Genomic DNA, 16203 nt, shown 5'->3' on the forward strand with positions numbered 1-16203 from the left:
TACCATTAAAAACATTCTAATTGCATGTGTTTAGATAAAAAGTATGTTTTATAATATTTATTTATTACATAAAAATACAATAAGATATTAGTAGATTTGAAATTAAATTAATCGGCCCACCACCATCATCATAATTCACAATGAGTTGCTAGGCTGGTAACCCCACCGAAAAAGTGTACGGCTTAGTTCATAATGAGGAATGATACCCTTAATTTTTTTGCATTTTTCTTCTTAATTATTGTTATCTTTAATTATTTTTTTCTTCTTTTATTTGCTTTTTGTGGAAGGGAATCTCCAAGCACGTTCGCATAAATTCTTGTGAAGATAAATTTATTTATTTATATAGTTCATATTTTAATAACTCGGATGATCTCAATTTTGTCGAATTAAATCATCTGAAATATTACCGAAGGACTAAATTGTGAACTTCAAGACTACTGTTGCATCTTGTAAATATGACCACAAGTCGCTCGACTTAACGACAAAGGGTCGATTATTCGTTGATTATGAGTCGCGAATCAACCAGTGTATTACAAATTGGTTACAGTTCAATGTAGTTTGTACGATTCATTAATAAAGAAAAACCTTGGAGATATGAATGCTCAAGATCAAACAACCGTTGCATAACACTTACCTTAACCAACCAACTGTTTTGAACTTGTAGGTCCGAACCGTCTATTTTTTTAAAATCAAGAAAATAAGATGAGTTGACCGTTATAGACCAACGCCAACATATCTTGGCTAGAGCTGGAAATTGTAGGGATTGGTTCAGAATTAGAACTTTTGGAGAAATGTAGATATTTTTGGAAGTGAAAAACTAGTTTCATTTCCTTTTTCTAAAAGAATTGTGAAATCGAAATTTCAAATTTTGTATTAAGAAAAATGCGTTGCAAAGTTGGAAATTTTTTGGATCGAAATGGGGAGAATATATAATAATTTTGATATCATAGGTGTAATTTTCGGAATTATTTTGTTGAAATTTAAAATCGGATTGGAAATATAATTGGAATTTCATATAGATTCCAATTCCAATCTAAAATTTCAAAAGAAAATTGAAAATCATAATGCTAGAATTCATAATGAAAATTATTGTTCCAACATTGAAAATTTCTGATCGGAACCGATTGAAATTGGAAATTTCGTCCCGTTTTCCACCCCTATATTGACCATTTTCTGAAGCGTCAGGCTCATTTTCCCAATTAACTCCCTCAACTCTCGTTCTCTCTTAAATATTATGGTACCAACTAAGGCTTAGCTAGTTGTATCGGCGCCTCTCGTTTTAGTGTTTGGTGAGAAATCGGGGATTATGCGTGTGTTACAAGACCATACATATTATAAGGCCAAATTTTATTAAAAGAAAATAAAAATGACAGCAATCCATCTTAACCATGCAAATATTCACAATTCCCAATTAGAAACATCAATAAAAATGAAAATGAAAATAATTAAAAGAAAAAAAGAACATTTAATTTCCCGAAAGCAACGGGTAATTTCATAAATCAGCCTAAACTAGACCTAGTAACCTCGTAAGCCAAGAAGCACGCGGCGTTCGCCGGAACACTCCGGCACATTGCGGGCCCGAAACCCTTATAGAGCCCCTTAACACCCTCCGATTTCAAGATCTTTCTAAAAGCATCGATAGATCCAGAATATTTAGGGTTCTTGAAATCGTCCACCTGGAGCACACTCTTGACGACATCTGTCGGATAAACGGAGACCCAGAAAGAAGCGCCAGCTAAGCCACCGGCCATAATCAACGACCCCCTCCCCAAGGTTGAGGTGTCTTGGCCCCCTGCCAAGTACTGCTTGAAAGCCTCGTAGACACCAAACATGGCGGCGTTTCCGGGTACTTCGCGCGCGAAGGTGGGAATTAGCCCCTTGAAGAGGCCCCTCGCCCCACCTTCCGATCGGAGTACGTGCCTTGCCACGTCCATCGGCCCACCGTACTTCACCGCCGCGGCGGTGGCGGTGGCGGTGGCGGCAGCAGCGCCGGCGACCGTTGCTTCGGTGGTTGTTGCTATCGCGCTTTGGGCTTGCAATCTTTACGTTATGCAAAAGGATAAAACAATTTTAATCAATACTCATCGAATTTCTTGCATGAGAACAAGATCACAATCCAATATTATCTTACAAGAATATTTTGTATTTAGACCAGCTTCGTCTTATTTATTCAATGTGTGTAGGGTAGAAATCGGACCGATCAGATCGGAAATTTGCAGTTTCGGGAAAAAAATCATTTTTTTACTAGAAGTGAAAAAACTAATTCCAATTCTGTTAAAATAAGTCAGAAATCGGAATTTCAGAGATTGGAATTAAAAACCTTGTTCCGAAATCAGAAACTATATCAGAATCCAAAATTCCAATTTTTTTATTCACCTATTATAAAAAATACATAACATTGATATTATAAAGGCAACTTTCGGACAAAATCAAAATTTTCGGAATTATTTTCAAAAATTAAAAATCGGATCGGAAATCCGAATTTCATAGATATTCCAATTATGATCCAAAAAGAATTGGAAAAAATCTGATTTGGAATGAATATTATTGTTCCAAAATCAAAACAATTATCGACTCGGAATCAGAACTCTGTTCCGATTTCAACACACGTGTGTGTGTGTGTGTGAAATCTAGCTCATACATTGACGCAGAAATACCACACTTTTCTTTATGTTATATTTTAAGACAAGGAGCCAAATAACTAACCTGCATTTGATCAATTCGGTGGGACAAGCGAGAAACGAGACAGCAACACCTGCACCAGCGCCACAGACAACCTGCTGGCCCACCGTAAGAGGAGTACCAGGTTCAGACCTCAAGTACGCCTCCATTTGTCCTCTAACTGTGAACAACACCGCGTTAAAAGCCGCCACAGTGGCAAGTGGGGCCCCCATTCCCTTGTACAAACCTCTCGGCCCTTCTGCAGCTATCGTTTGCTTCACAGCATCTATGGCCCCCGAGAATTTTGGAGGTTGACCGGGAATTGGGGCAGGTTGACTTTGGAGTTTGACCTTGATCGTGTCGAAAGGGTGCCCCACTACCAACTGCGCTGCCCCTCCAACGGTGCCAGCTGTCAGATCTTTCACTACATCACCCATCTGCAAATATATATACATTTTTTCCCCACAAGAAAATATAAATAATTAGTCTCGAGAAGATTTATATATTTGAAAATTATCTAAATTCATAAATTTGACTTAAATTTAAAACAAAAAACGTATTCCGGTAATAAATTTGTCTGATTTCAACCACCAGAAAAATGTATAGAATTGTCGATACAAATTAACAAGCACAAGACAATTGATGCTTTCGTATTCACTTTACGAATTACAGACACTCATCTGAATTCGAACGAGGTCATCTTTTCACTTCTTTTTAAACGATAGCAAATTTAGCGACTAAGCCATCTTTTTTACTTCTTTTTACAGTAATATATACACGTGAATACATTTAAAACAAACGTGTATATAATATGCACAATATCAAAAGAAATACCTTCTCCATATATAAAAATCGAGAATATCAGAAAAACGAATGATCTTTTACCATGAATCTCCACTGAATAAATAATGCACACGAACCGTCGTGCACAATCAATACATCTATTTCGCCATTGCTAAAAAAGACTATGTTCACAAAGATTCTAACGCTTTCAACGAATGGTCAAAAGGCCACCGCGTTGACCAAATCTTTCATCGTAAGAAACGTTTGCTTCGGATTGATAGAAAGAACAATTTAATGCAACCACCTGATATGCTATTAATCAGCATTGCAAGAACTATAAACACAAGTACAAATAAAATCACTTTACAAATACACAAAACACAAATCTTTATGAATTTGCAACAGGTGTATTACAAGCAGAACATTGCAAACAACTTTAAAAATTAATTATTAGTTGTAAAAAAAAAAAAAAACTAAAAAAAAGCTGACCTTGCTCGATCCGTTTAATCCGAGATGATAACAACCAAACAGATCACGCCCCTTTGCGCAGAAACCCTAGAAATCGCAATCTGGGATTTAAAAAAGAAAAACAAAATCAGAAAAGAAACACAGCCAATCGGGGGGCTAAATTGCAGGCCTCAATTAATATATAAATGATTTAGATGTTATAATCTGCTGTAGCAGGTTTACGATAAAAGAAAGAAAAAAATACCGAAAGGGGATTAGTTAGGGTTTCGATTGGACCGAATTGAAAAATCAAAAGATTGGGCAAAATGTTGGCTCGCCTGCCCAAATCGTGGAGTGGGAAGAAGCAGACGATAATGTTGTTTTTCTATGCGTATAGAATGCAATAAGTGGTTGGCGGTGGAGATAGGTTAAAATTAAATAAATTAATTAACAAACACAGAACGAAAAAACGAATCTTGGCTGAAATTCAGAGCCACATGAGTGAAATCTATGACACGACAAACATATAGGAATTTGAACTCTAGAGAGAGAGAGAGAGAGAGAGAGAGAGAGAGAGAGAGAAGCAGTACGGAGTGGGTAAGGGAAATGCGGCCGGAGTTGATGGGGCAACGTTAACCTCTCATAAGGGGTGAGAGAGGACGACAATTTGAGATTTTAGAGAGAGAGAGAGAGAGAAGTTTTAGAGAGAGAGAGAGAGAGAGTGTGTATGGCAGTGTATCTGGATCTTGATTGAGAGATTCCACTTGCCAACTTCTTTTACACCAACAAGATACATTTTTTCTTTTTTCATTGGTTGATGATTTACTAACCCAAAATCAAGGTAGTGGAATTTGTTTGGTAAGATGGAGAATACCGAATTGGAATGGGATTTCCCGATTTTCGTCGATTTCGATGCGAAAATATTACAAAATTTGAAATAATAATTTTCGTTCCAAATTATGATTTCTGATTTTTTGAAATAATAATTGGGTCGAAAAGGAGAGTATATATAAATAAGATTTTGTTTATGGTTATGATTTTAATTTTTTAATATTCTACTTTCCATAAAAAATTGTAGTTTTAACATCAATATTATTATGTATTTTAAGGCAAATTACGACCACCCCTAAAGTATCGTAAAATTACAAAAAAAACCCTTTTGTTTGTGGTCTTCGGCAACAAAAAAATAAAAAAATAAGTCAAAATCGAGTTTTTATGGTTAAAATTGATGTAATTTGAATTAAGTTGGAGTTACAATTAGAAATTGCGTGGAAAAGGTTGAGAGTGATTTTATCATAAACATTAAATTTGACTTTATTTATAATAAAGAGATGAGTTTATTGAGAAAATAAATAAATACGTAATCCTAAATTAATAAAAGTTCTTAGTTATGAACCTTTTCAAAATAAATAAATAATAAACCCTATAAAATTAGCACGATCCACTCATATCTTTAGAATGTTGAGACAACATTTTAGTGCTTATTACATGCATTTGCATCATCACATAATGCACGCACATTACTACTTTTTCTTTAATTAATTATAGAACTTAAGCATTATTAGTTAAATTTATATTTTATATTATATATACAAGATGAATTTCATCTTCCTATGTTTGATATGTGACAATTTTATTTGATGATATATTCTCAATTTCATCTGTTCATTTAATTGGTTGAAATAAATCATCATAAAATGCGTCATCTACTTTTCCGTTCCACTAATTAATATTTGGCACATCATTTTTCTAAATTAAGTATTATTATGTCATGTATTATTTAACATTTTATATTTAGGAAAATAACCAAAGGCAAATGGCAAAAAGGTCCATCACATGGGACTTAAATGCATTTTGGTCCACAAAAAAAACAGTCTCTCAATTAAGCCTATCCCCATGTCTTTAGTCTAAAATACCCTCAATAATATAATTCTTATCAATTCCACCCATTATACTCTAACTTCCTTAATATTACATATTGACCCCGAATTTAAACAAATATATCACATTAACCCCCAAAACTTTTTTTTTTCATAAAATAATTTTTTTTCTGAAATGTTTTTTTTCCGGCCAGATTCCGGCGTTGACTTTTTCTTTTTTTTTTTTTTTTTTTTTTGAAACTTTTTTTTTTCCTGAAATTTTTTTCCGCCCGGTCAACCACCGTTGACCGCCGGTCTCCCGCGTTGACTTTTTTGTTTTTTTTTTGAATTATTCTTCCTAGAAAAAAAATATTTTAATTAATATTACTGTCTTGGCTACTAAATTACTGTCTTAGACAGTAATATTACTGTTTGGGACAGTAATATTATTATTTTTCCGAATAGTAATATTATTAATATTATTGTCTAAGACAGTTAAATTACTGTTGGAGACAGTAATTTAACATCCAAGGCAGTAATATTAATTAAAATAATTTTTTTTAAGGAAAAAAAAAAAAAAAAGTCAATTAACAGTTAAATTACTGTCTGCGACAGTTAAATAACTGCCGGAGACAGTAATTTAGCAACGAATACAGTAATATTAATTAAAAATATTTTTTTTAAGAATAAAAAAGTCAATTAACAGTTAAATTACTGTCTCCGACAGTTAAATAACTGTTGGAGACAGTAATTTATCAACGAATACAGTAATATTAATTAAAATATTTTTGAAGAAAAAAAAAAAAAAACAAAAGAGTCAATTAAGAATTAACAGTTAAATTACTGTCTCCGACAGTTAAATAACTGCCGGAGACAGTAATTTAGCAGCCAAGACAGTAATATTAATTAAAATATTTTTTTTAAGAAAAAACAAAATTATTAAAAAAAAATAAAACATAAAAAATAAAAAAAAGTCAACGGCGGAGACCGGCGGTCAACGCCGGTCAACGGCGGCGACCGGCGGTCTCCGGTGGTGGCGGGTCAAAATTGGGGTCAAAATTGAAATTATGGTTAAAATTGGTTAATTGATGAAATTGGGCTAAATTGGGGTGTAAATCATGAAATTGGAGTTAAATTGGGTTTCAATGAATTGGGGGTAATTTTGGTATATATAAAATGATTTTCCTTATTTGCAAATAACTTTGAATAAGCTGGATTAATTTGAAAGACAAAAAAGTTGGATGTCCCTCTTTTAATTAAGTGCCCTTATCATGGGCCTATTTGTCATTACCCCAATAACCAATCAATTTTCATCGATCATAGTTCATTTTGCCGAAATAAAAAATTAACTACACAGAGTACTTGCATAATTTGACTTCCTTATATTTTTATAGAATATCAAATTCAAAAATAATCCCATTAAATAATACTTTTGTTAACAAAAATTTCCTTTTAATTCTTCCAACTTTGTAAAGCTTTGGGATTCTTACGGATTTCAATTTTATTATTTTGACCACAATTTCAGCTTTATTTATATGAAGGGGCTCTTATTTCGACCCATTGCACAGTCTAATCCTCGATCTAATATGGTATAGAGGCATAGAAAAGATAGAAGAAGAGAAAAAAGTGAGAAGAGAGATTTTTCAGATCGAGAAAAAAAAATAGAGAGAAGAAAGAACGGCGCATGAGAAGACTTAAATTGATAAATCAGGGTTAAGGAAGTTATAAATCGTAAAGGGTATAATTGATGCCAGCACACTGTAGAGGTGCGGCCGCATCCAAGGGCAAACTATCGGGAATATGGACTGTTAAGTATATATTTTTATACTTTATCGTACCTTTTTATTTGAGCTTTTGTTGTGATTTAACGATAATTGGTGCTTAAAAAGTTGATTTATTGTATTTTAGGTATAAATTGAAGAATTGGAAAAGTTTGGGGTCAAAACTGCAATTTTGGAGAAAATATGGGCCAAAAGTGAAAAAATCAAAAATCTGAAGAAATTGGCACGGGACGGCCGTCCCAAATTTACACCTAAAAATGGGACGGCCGTGCCAAATGCAGAAATTGGGCAGAAGGTTTCGGCGATTCTCGCGCGGCCGTGCGAGAATTGCACTGATTTTCGCGCGGCCGTGCCAAATCACGCTGGAGACAATTTTGGACTTTTAAACACACAAGGAAACCTAGAATCATCTACCAAGTTGGGACATCTATTTAAGCCCAAACCAAGCACGAATCAAAGGACTTTGGAACACAATCTTGGAGGAAGAGGAGCGCGAAGAACGAAGATCGACGAAGACTCAAGCATAGTTTTTCTTATTTATTTTATTTATTCTATTTTGTTTATCATAAGAATTACGAGTAACTAAGTTTTTAATCTAGGATTTTGTTGGAACCCTATGTGGGGATGGTGAACCCGTTTTCTTGAGATTATGCAATTATGATTTTATGATTATTTCTTCTACTTGATATGATTGTTAGTCCATGAACTTGATCAATTTATGTGCTTTATCTGTGATTATTGGGATTGACTCGACAGAACTATTTTGATAATTAGACGGTAAGTAGAAGAACCTTCGAGTAGTTTTCACCGGATGAGTGTGTCAATTGCATGTGGTGTCGTAGACATACAGATATCACATTAGGTAGCCATTTACGAGACTTGTTAGTTAATGCTTTATTCATAATTGGTTTGCATAGACATATAGTGAATCGTTTATGAATAATAGACTCATAATACACGCGACAGCGGGTTATGAGTAAATTAGTGTCTCGGGTTAATAATCATGAATCATATATTTCATAATTGAGGGGTTTTGGGTGAGCAATTCTTGCATAGGGGGAAGATAAAATCCTAGGTCCGTTTTATTGATATTTTCTCGTGTTTATTTGCTTTCATAATTAGTTTAATTGTTTAATTGATTTAATTTGACAAACTTGCGTAGGCTGGATAAAAATCATAGTTGTTAGAATTTGGTACTTAGGATTAGATAATTTGAGTATTCCCTGTGGGATCGACATCCGACTCTCACGAGTCCACTTTATTACTTGTTTGCGATACGTGCACTTGCGTGTTGGTATTTAGCACCCAACAAGTTTTTGGCGCACCACAGAATGCTCGTTAGATACCATGATGTCTTAATATCAACCCTGTGTGAGTGTCCCATCGGCCATCTTGGTCTATTGAGCTATACGTCGGCATTAATTTCGGACAATAGTTTTCTAAATCGTTGTTGCAGTTATCGCATGATCTGCACGAGTTTACTATGCACCCTACACTGAATTTACGGACTTTGCTCCCTACCTCGGTCACCTCTCCAACAATCTCATGCATGCGGTTTTAATAATGGATTAATTATAATCTAAATTTCTCGAAATTTGGCAATCATGTATACGGAAAATACAAATCGCAAAGATCGAGGAACTAACGAAACAAAATTAGAAAATTGATAGAATTTCGCATACCCCGGAACCATGGGATGCATAGCGAAGCCCCATTCGTTCCTGATATGGTGAAGATCAGAATGGCAAATCCCACAGTACAACACTTTCATCTGCAATTACATCATCATATTTTTTGATGCCATAAATATATCAAAGATTTATTTTGTTATTTTTCTTGTTTTTTAAATTTTTTTTTGTAAACATTCTTTTAAGAGTTGTTACATCTGATAAGCTGTTTTAAGAGTTGATAAGTTGTTAGGTCTTTGATGATGTTATTGTTAGATCACCTGGAATATTGGATTATAAAGAGTTGGGAGAGCATGTAGGTCACGTGCTCACGAGATAGATGGTCCTGAAACACTCTAATTATGCGAACATAAAACACGTAATCTAAGCCGGGAGTTGATCCGGCGGAAACCCCTCCGGCGCTCAAGTCAGACGTGCGGATAGTCGGTAATAGTAGAGAGAATACGAGCACATTCGTTGAATAATAAGACGTTCCTTAATTAAATGATTTTAAGTTATATTTATACTTCATTGATTGGGCCAAGATCAATTTATCGGACCCAAACCTTATTTGAAGGTGATTGGGCCTCCGTAGTAATAGCTTTTAAACTGGGCATGTGACCCAGTAAATATGGGTCTATTGGGCTCGGCCAATAGGCATATCATTAACCCCCCATTCTCGAATCGATGTGGGAGCGAAGTTGAGAGAGGTGTCGGATCGTGTCGAGAGTAGACTTGTATTCTGATTTCATGTTTGTGTCGTGGACTAAGAGATAATAATAAAATTTTATTATTATTTTGCAATCTGGATTGGTAGGCGGATTTATATTTAAGGTTGTTAAATGTAAAATTTGTTTGGAGTGAGTTATTCCTTTTGAAGTCAGTAGGGGGAAGTTTCAAGATTCGCGTGGAATAAATATGGGTGAGTAATCAATTTTCTATCCCGTACTTTATTTATTTTTCTTCATATACTCTGTTGTAGGCGAAAAGAATATATTCTCTGGTTGAGAGGTTCATCAAATAAAATAATTTATATGATCGAAGCGGGGAATGTGAAACATTGAAAATTATACTGCGAAAGTCGATTGAGGAGAACGAGATGACGTTTGGAACCATAGGGAAGGTGATTGGGTCGAGTTTCGGTAAAAGAATTGCACCGGAGGAAGAAATCGCACGTTTCGTTGACACGCAATTAGGGTTTGTTCGTCTGGCCGCGCGTATGGAGTTGTTTTTAGCGCGTGTGGGTGCGTGAGTAGGGGTGTTTCGGGCGTTTTCAAGGAGCGGCAACGTGCTTCTTCTTGGAGTGATAATTTAGTATCAAATGTTGGTATTACTAATACTATTGATGAGGTTGGTACTAGTAGGTGACGTCTTAGGTCCCAATTTATAGATTTTGGGAGTGATAGTGAAGAATCATTTAAGACGAGTTCGTCTAATGAGTTTGAGGTATCCGAGAGTGACGTAAATCCGGATGGTGATGTTGAAGGTGGAGATGACATTTCACGTGAAGATGTCATTATAGACAAAAATAAAAGGGAAGAAAATAAAACCAATTAAATCTTGATTTGGCGGATTTTGATTCCTCGTTTACCGAATCACAATTCCGGGTTCTTCGTCAGCTAGTTGGGGCTCCGAGAAATATTGAGATGCGCTTGCCTAAAAAAGGCGAACGATTGTATGCACCACCTAACGGGTTCCATACACAATATGTTGCTTATTTGATGTGTACTTCGCAGATTGTGCCTCGCATGACCCTCTTGAAGATATGCGAGGAATTTGGGATAGGGTATAGTCAATTAACTCCGAACGTGTTTCTCACGTTCGAGGCGTTTCATCTAAGAATGTCGGAAGTAGGCTTACCGATTAGCATTGAGATGTTCAAAGCGTTGTTTACGCTACATCGTGCGGGTAATTTACCCTTCTTCTGCACACATCCTCGGGTTCCTTATAAATTTTTGAAGGCGATTAAGTTGACTTGAGCAAAATGGAGTACTTTATTTTTCTATGTGAGGGCTCCGATGTTCGATGTTCCCCTTGTCTAGAATCATGTATGCGAAACTTTCAAGATAATGAAGAATATGGGAAAGCGAATTAGGGAGTCGAAGTTATGTAATTTAGAGTTTGACCCGAGTTATATGATTCCGAATGATTAGAAGCCTATATCCTTTTGTGTAGTCTACCCGATTTATTTATGCATATGTGCCTTATTTTTTATTGTCTCTGCTATTCTTTTTATCCACCTATTGGTAATGGTTTTTTTTTAGATGGATGTATCGATTCCGCGGCCCTTCGAGTTAAGGGTACTGGAGGTGCGAAAAGGCAAGCGATGAAGGACCCTTTGAAGTAAACGAAGTCAAGTAGTAGTAAATTGCGTGAAGTGCCCGCCTGGAGACCCCTCATGTGAGTGGAGACAATCGTAATCATGATGTTGAGGGGGAGGAGCCGGATTTTGTGGTTAATAATGGAAATAATAAGGTGCTGGAGATCGAGTACGTGCCTGTACCGAAGCGATCCCGAGTGGATCCTGAGGTCTCTCTTATGTGCCTCAAGGGAGGGCATGGAAGTGCATGTTCACTTATAGGGTGAACCGAGAGGGGAAGGATTCCTTCTGGGATACGACCGATCATACAATCGCGATGAGGAAGATCGAGGGTTTCGTTGGAGAGTACGACCGGAGTCGGATATCAGGTAAATGTCGTGCTCATATGCTTTCGTTGGCAGGAGGAGACATGTGTCGGGTAAATATTTATTCTAAGTTAATATGTTTCTCTATTTAAACCATATGCCTTGATAATCTAATGTTTTCTTGCCGATATTTTGAAATAGGCAATAGCTACTTGGAGTAATCTCATGGAGCAGAAGGGGCAAGTCGAAAAGAAGAAAGAAGAGGAGTGTGTTGGCTGGGAGACGAGAGAGAAAAACCTAAAGGCTCAGTTAGAGGCAGCGGAATCCAAGCCTGAGGTGGCACAATCTATGCTCATTCAGAGGACAGACGAGCTGGAGATTAGTAGGAGCGAGACTGAGGCGAGTAGAGTTGAATTAACAAAGCTTGATCGGTGCTATGACGAGCTGGAGAACAAATATGATACCGAGAAGTTTACAGGGAAGAGGTTTATTGCTTCTTCAGCTGGAGCCACCTACAAGGAGAGGGTCATGATAGAAGGTGAGCGTCGCTTTCAGGAGAGTGATATCTGTCGAGCAATGATCGAGGAACGAGCGATAATCTATAAAATTAATTTTCCTTAAATCATTCATCCAAAAAACCGATAAACTTGACACAACACTTCTTTATATGTCTAAATTGTCACTTTAAACAATATTTTGAATAATTAGCTTAAGATAATTTTACGGTTCAATCATTTATCAATCATAAGCAATGGAAGAAAACTCATAAAATTGTTAAAAATGGCTATTCATTCAAAATTTGTAAAATTTACGGTAAATAATATTTGTAAATGTAATTTGAAATCCATATGATAGGAATAAAATTCGATAAGTAAAACTCGTATTGTGGACTGAATAGTAAATTTGTAAATGAAATAGTGATTCAAAAAATGTAAATTATGTAAAATTTAGTTTTATTGTTTTGTACAAAACATATACAAAATTGGGAAAATTTATAAACCAAATTATTTCTTATTCCCCCAAAAAATATATTTTATTTGTCCAAAGATTATTAAAATATATAAAAAAAAATAAATTATTATAGACATGTGCCGTAGCCATATTTTGCAAAATCAAAACTAATTAAGTAGGGGTATCATCTATAAACCAATACTCAAAAGATATATGAAAAGCTGGTTACCACATGCGTTATAATCACAAAATACGGGATAATTACAGTTTCGGTCCCCCAAGTTTGCACATTTTTCACTTTTGGTCCCCCATTTACCGCCGTCAACAAAATACACACTAATGTTGTCACATTTTAACACATTTAGTCCCTCCGTTTGTTTGACCGTCAAGAAGTAACGGTCAACTGTTGAATTTGGGCTGAATTTGGGATTTTTCATAGATAAAAATTGCACTAAGACCCCTGCATTCTTTTAAAATATTCTAAAAACTCCTAAAATTTTATTCAACCCTAATTTAACTCCAATTTCATCATTTAATCAATTTTGACAAACGACCCCGATTTTTAACACCATTACCGCTAACCATTGACCGACGTTAATTTTTTTTTTCTTTTTTTCAGCATTGACTTTTTTATTTAATATGGATTTTGACGTTGTTCACCGACATTGTATTCTCGATTAACAATGTTGACTTTTTTTTTATTTTTCTTGATTTTTTAGGAACATTTTCCTGTGATTTTTTTTCTGATCAACACAATTATTGTATAACACAATAATAATACTACATTAACATCTAGTATCGTAATATTAAAATTACAAACTTCTAACAATTTTTTTATCTAAAATTCTAGGGCCTAAATACAATTTAAAAAAAAATCTAAAATCCATAATTTGTTCCCCTCAATTTTTTCTTCGTGGAACCGCCAGTGCATCCCAAATTTCTTCCCAAAAAATTATGAAGAAGATGAATTAGGCATGTGCGGAGTAATTTGGAATGAGATAACCACTCTAGTACAACGGTTTTTGGGGCTAACACCGGCCGTTAATTTTTATCTTGTTTTTTTTGTCTTAAATTTTTTCCGTTATTGAGATGCGTTGACTTTTTCCTTTTTTTTCCTTATTTTGACTTTTTTATGATATTTTTTTCTCGCCGATTATCAGCTTTGAATTTTTTTAAAACTATATTTTTCCATTACTCAATAGTTTAAATTAAAATAAAATAAAAATCAAGAAAAAAAATGTCAACGCTGTTAACCCGACATTCAATATCGGTCAACAACGGCAAAAAAATCAATCGAAAAAAGAGTCAACCGAGTTAATAAGAAAGTCATAGTCGGATTACCCAATGTTGAAAAATCAGGGTCATTGGTTAAAATTGGTTAATTGATGAAATTGGGGTTAAATTATGGTTGGATAAAATTTTAGAGGTTTTTAGAATATTTTGAAAGAATACAGGGGTCTTATTGCAATTTTCTTAAAGAAAAAACCCAAATTCAGCCGTTGACCGTTACTACTTAACGGTCAAACAGACAGAGGGACCAAATGTGTTAAAATGTGACAACATTAATGTGTATTTTATTGACGGCGATAAATGGGGGACCAAGTGAAAAACGTGCAAATTTGAGGGACCAAAACTGTAATTATCCCCACATATATTAAAGGGGTCTTTACAAATAAGCCCATCAATGAGTACTTATTTATAAAGAGATCAAGACAAAAAACTCTTTTACCAATAAGTCCACACATGGTCCAGATTTTTGTAAAGGACTAAAATAACCCCTCATACTTTAATATGCTCCAATTTCATCCTTAACTTTATTTAACCTCAATTTGACCCCAAATTTCACAAATTATTCAATATTGACCCAAAACTTTTTTTTTTCAAATTTTTTTTTTTTCAAAAACTTTTTTTTTCCCGCCGGATTCCGGCGTTGACTTTTCAAATATTTTTTTTTCCTTCCGGATTTTTTCGCCGGTTTCCGGCGTTGACTTTTTGGATTTTTTTTTCTTCTTTTCTTTCTTTCTGTAACCTTTTTTTTTCATTTAAACAGCAATATTGCTGTGATTGACAGTAATATTAACTATATTACTGTTAAACACAGTAAAATTAAACTAAACTACTGTTTAACACAGTAATATTGCTATATTAATCTCTAGCACAGTAATATTAACACAACAAAACTCATTATTATTGTGTAATAGAGTAATATTACTATGTTGACCGTTCAACAAATGTAAACATAATAAAAAACCAAAAGAATTAATATTACTGTGAGTGACAGTAATATTACTATAACAACATAATATTACCGTCAACCACAGTAATATTACAATAATAGACAGTAATATTATTACGTTACTCCATGAATAACACAAACAAACAAAAAATCCAAACAAAATAATAATATTGATGTGGTTGACAGCAATATTACTATAACAACAGTAATATTATTGTGTTTACAGTAATATTACAATAATAGACAGTAATATTATTACGTTACTCCGTGAATAACTTAAACAAAACAAAAAACCCAAAAAAATAATAATATTGATGTTGTTGACAGTAATATTATTGTGTTTACAGTTATTTTACTGTCAACGACAGTAATATAATTACGTTGACTTGTCAACAAATCAAACAAAAAAAAAACAGAAGAAAAAAAATAATAATATTACATTAATTTACTGTCAACGGCAGCACAATTACATAAATGTATTGTCAACGACAGTACAATTACGTTAATTTACTGTCATTGACAGTATAATTATGTTAATTTACTGTCAGTGACAGCACAATTACGGTCAACGTTTAGCGGCGGACGTAAAAAAAAAAAAAAAAAAAAAAACCAAAAAAAAACTCAAAAAAACACTAAAAAAAATCAACGCCGGAGACCGTCGGAAACCGGCGAAAAAATCTGGAAGAAAAGAAAAGAAAAAAGAAAAAAAAAAAAAAAAAAAAAAAGAAGAAAAAGTCAACGCCGGAAACCAGCGAAAAAAAATAAAATTGAAAAGTCAACGCCGGAGACCGGCGGGAAAAAAAAAGTTTATGAATTTTTTTTTTTTTTTTAAAAAAAAATTTTTTGAGTCAAAATTGAATAATTTATGAAATTTGGGGTCAAATTGAGATTAAATTAAGTTAAATGATGAAATTGGAGCATATTAAAGTATGCTCCAAAAAAAAGTCAAAATTGAATTTTTGTGGTCAAAATTGGATTTTTGTGGACAAAATTAATTAAATTGGGGTTACAATTAAGAATTGGGTATAAATGGTTGAGGGTAATATTGAGATATACATGAGTGTTTCCTTTATTTATAATAAATATTAAAGGGATGGGCTTATTGGTGAAAGAGATATAGCCCCTAAACCTAGAATAATAAACATGTTTGGTTGGGGACTTTATCACAAAAACCCCTATATTAAAAATCACCA

The 16203-nt window shown here is 34.2% G+C and overlaps 1 protein-coding gene across 2 annotated transcripts; it reads right to left on the minus strand.

The window, feature by feature from the left end:
- Positions 1–1330: 1330 nt before the first annotated feature.
- On the minus strand, positions 1331–4685 carry BOU (Mitochondrial substrate carrier family protein). 2 transcript variants are annotated; one of them, XM_012982972.2, is made up of 4 exons: positions 4482–4685; positions 3934–4013; positions 2707–3098; positions 1331–2040 (listed from the first exon to the last, which is right to left on the minus strand). In XM_012982972.2, exons 3-4 carry the CDS (start codon positions 3096–3098, stop codon positions 1500–1502), a joined length of 933 nt encoding a protein of 310 aa, XP_012838426.1. In that variant the 5' UTR covers positions 3934–4013; positions 4482–4685; the 3' UTR covers positions 1331–1499. The 2 variants fall into 2 exon arrangements, with proteins under 2 accessions (XP_012838426.1, XP_012838418.1); XM_012982964.2 differs by having other exon boundaries at positions 4157–4632.
- Between the last annotated feature and the right edge of the window lie 11518 nt (positions 4686–16203).

The sequence above is a fragment of the Erythranthe guttata genome, chromosome 11 (assembly GCF_056151865.1).
Source record: "Erythranthe guttata isolate IM_541 chromosome 11, IM_541, whole genome shotgun sequence".
NCBI lineage: Eukaryota > Viridiplantae > Streptophyta > Magnoliopsida > Lamiales > Phrymaceae > Erythranthe > Erythranthe guttata.

Excerpts from the sequence above, each read along its gene's own strand:
- BOU (XM_012982972.2), bottom strand. The coding sequence starts at position 3,098 with ATGGGTGATGTAGTGAAAGATCTGACAGCTGGCACCGTTGGAGGGGCA. Across the intron at positions 2,041-2,706 it reads ACCGAATTGATCAAATGCAG|ATTGCAAGCCCAAAGCGCGA; the intron begins GTTAGTTATTTG and ends CATAACGTAAAG.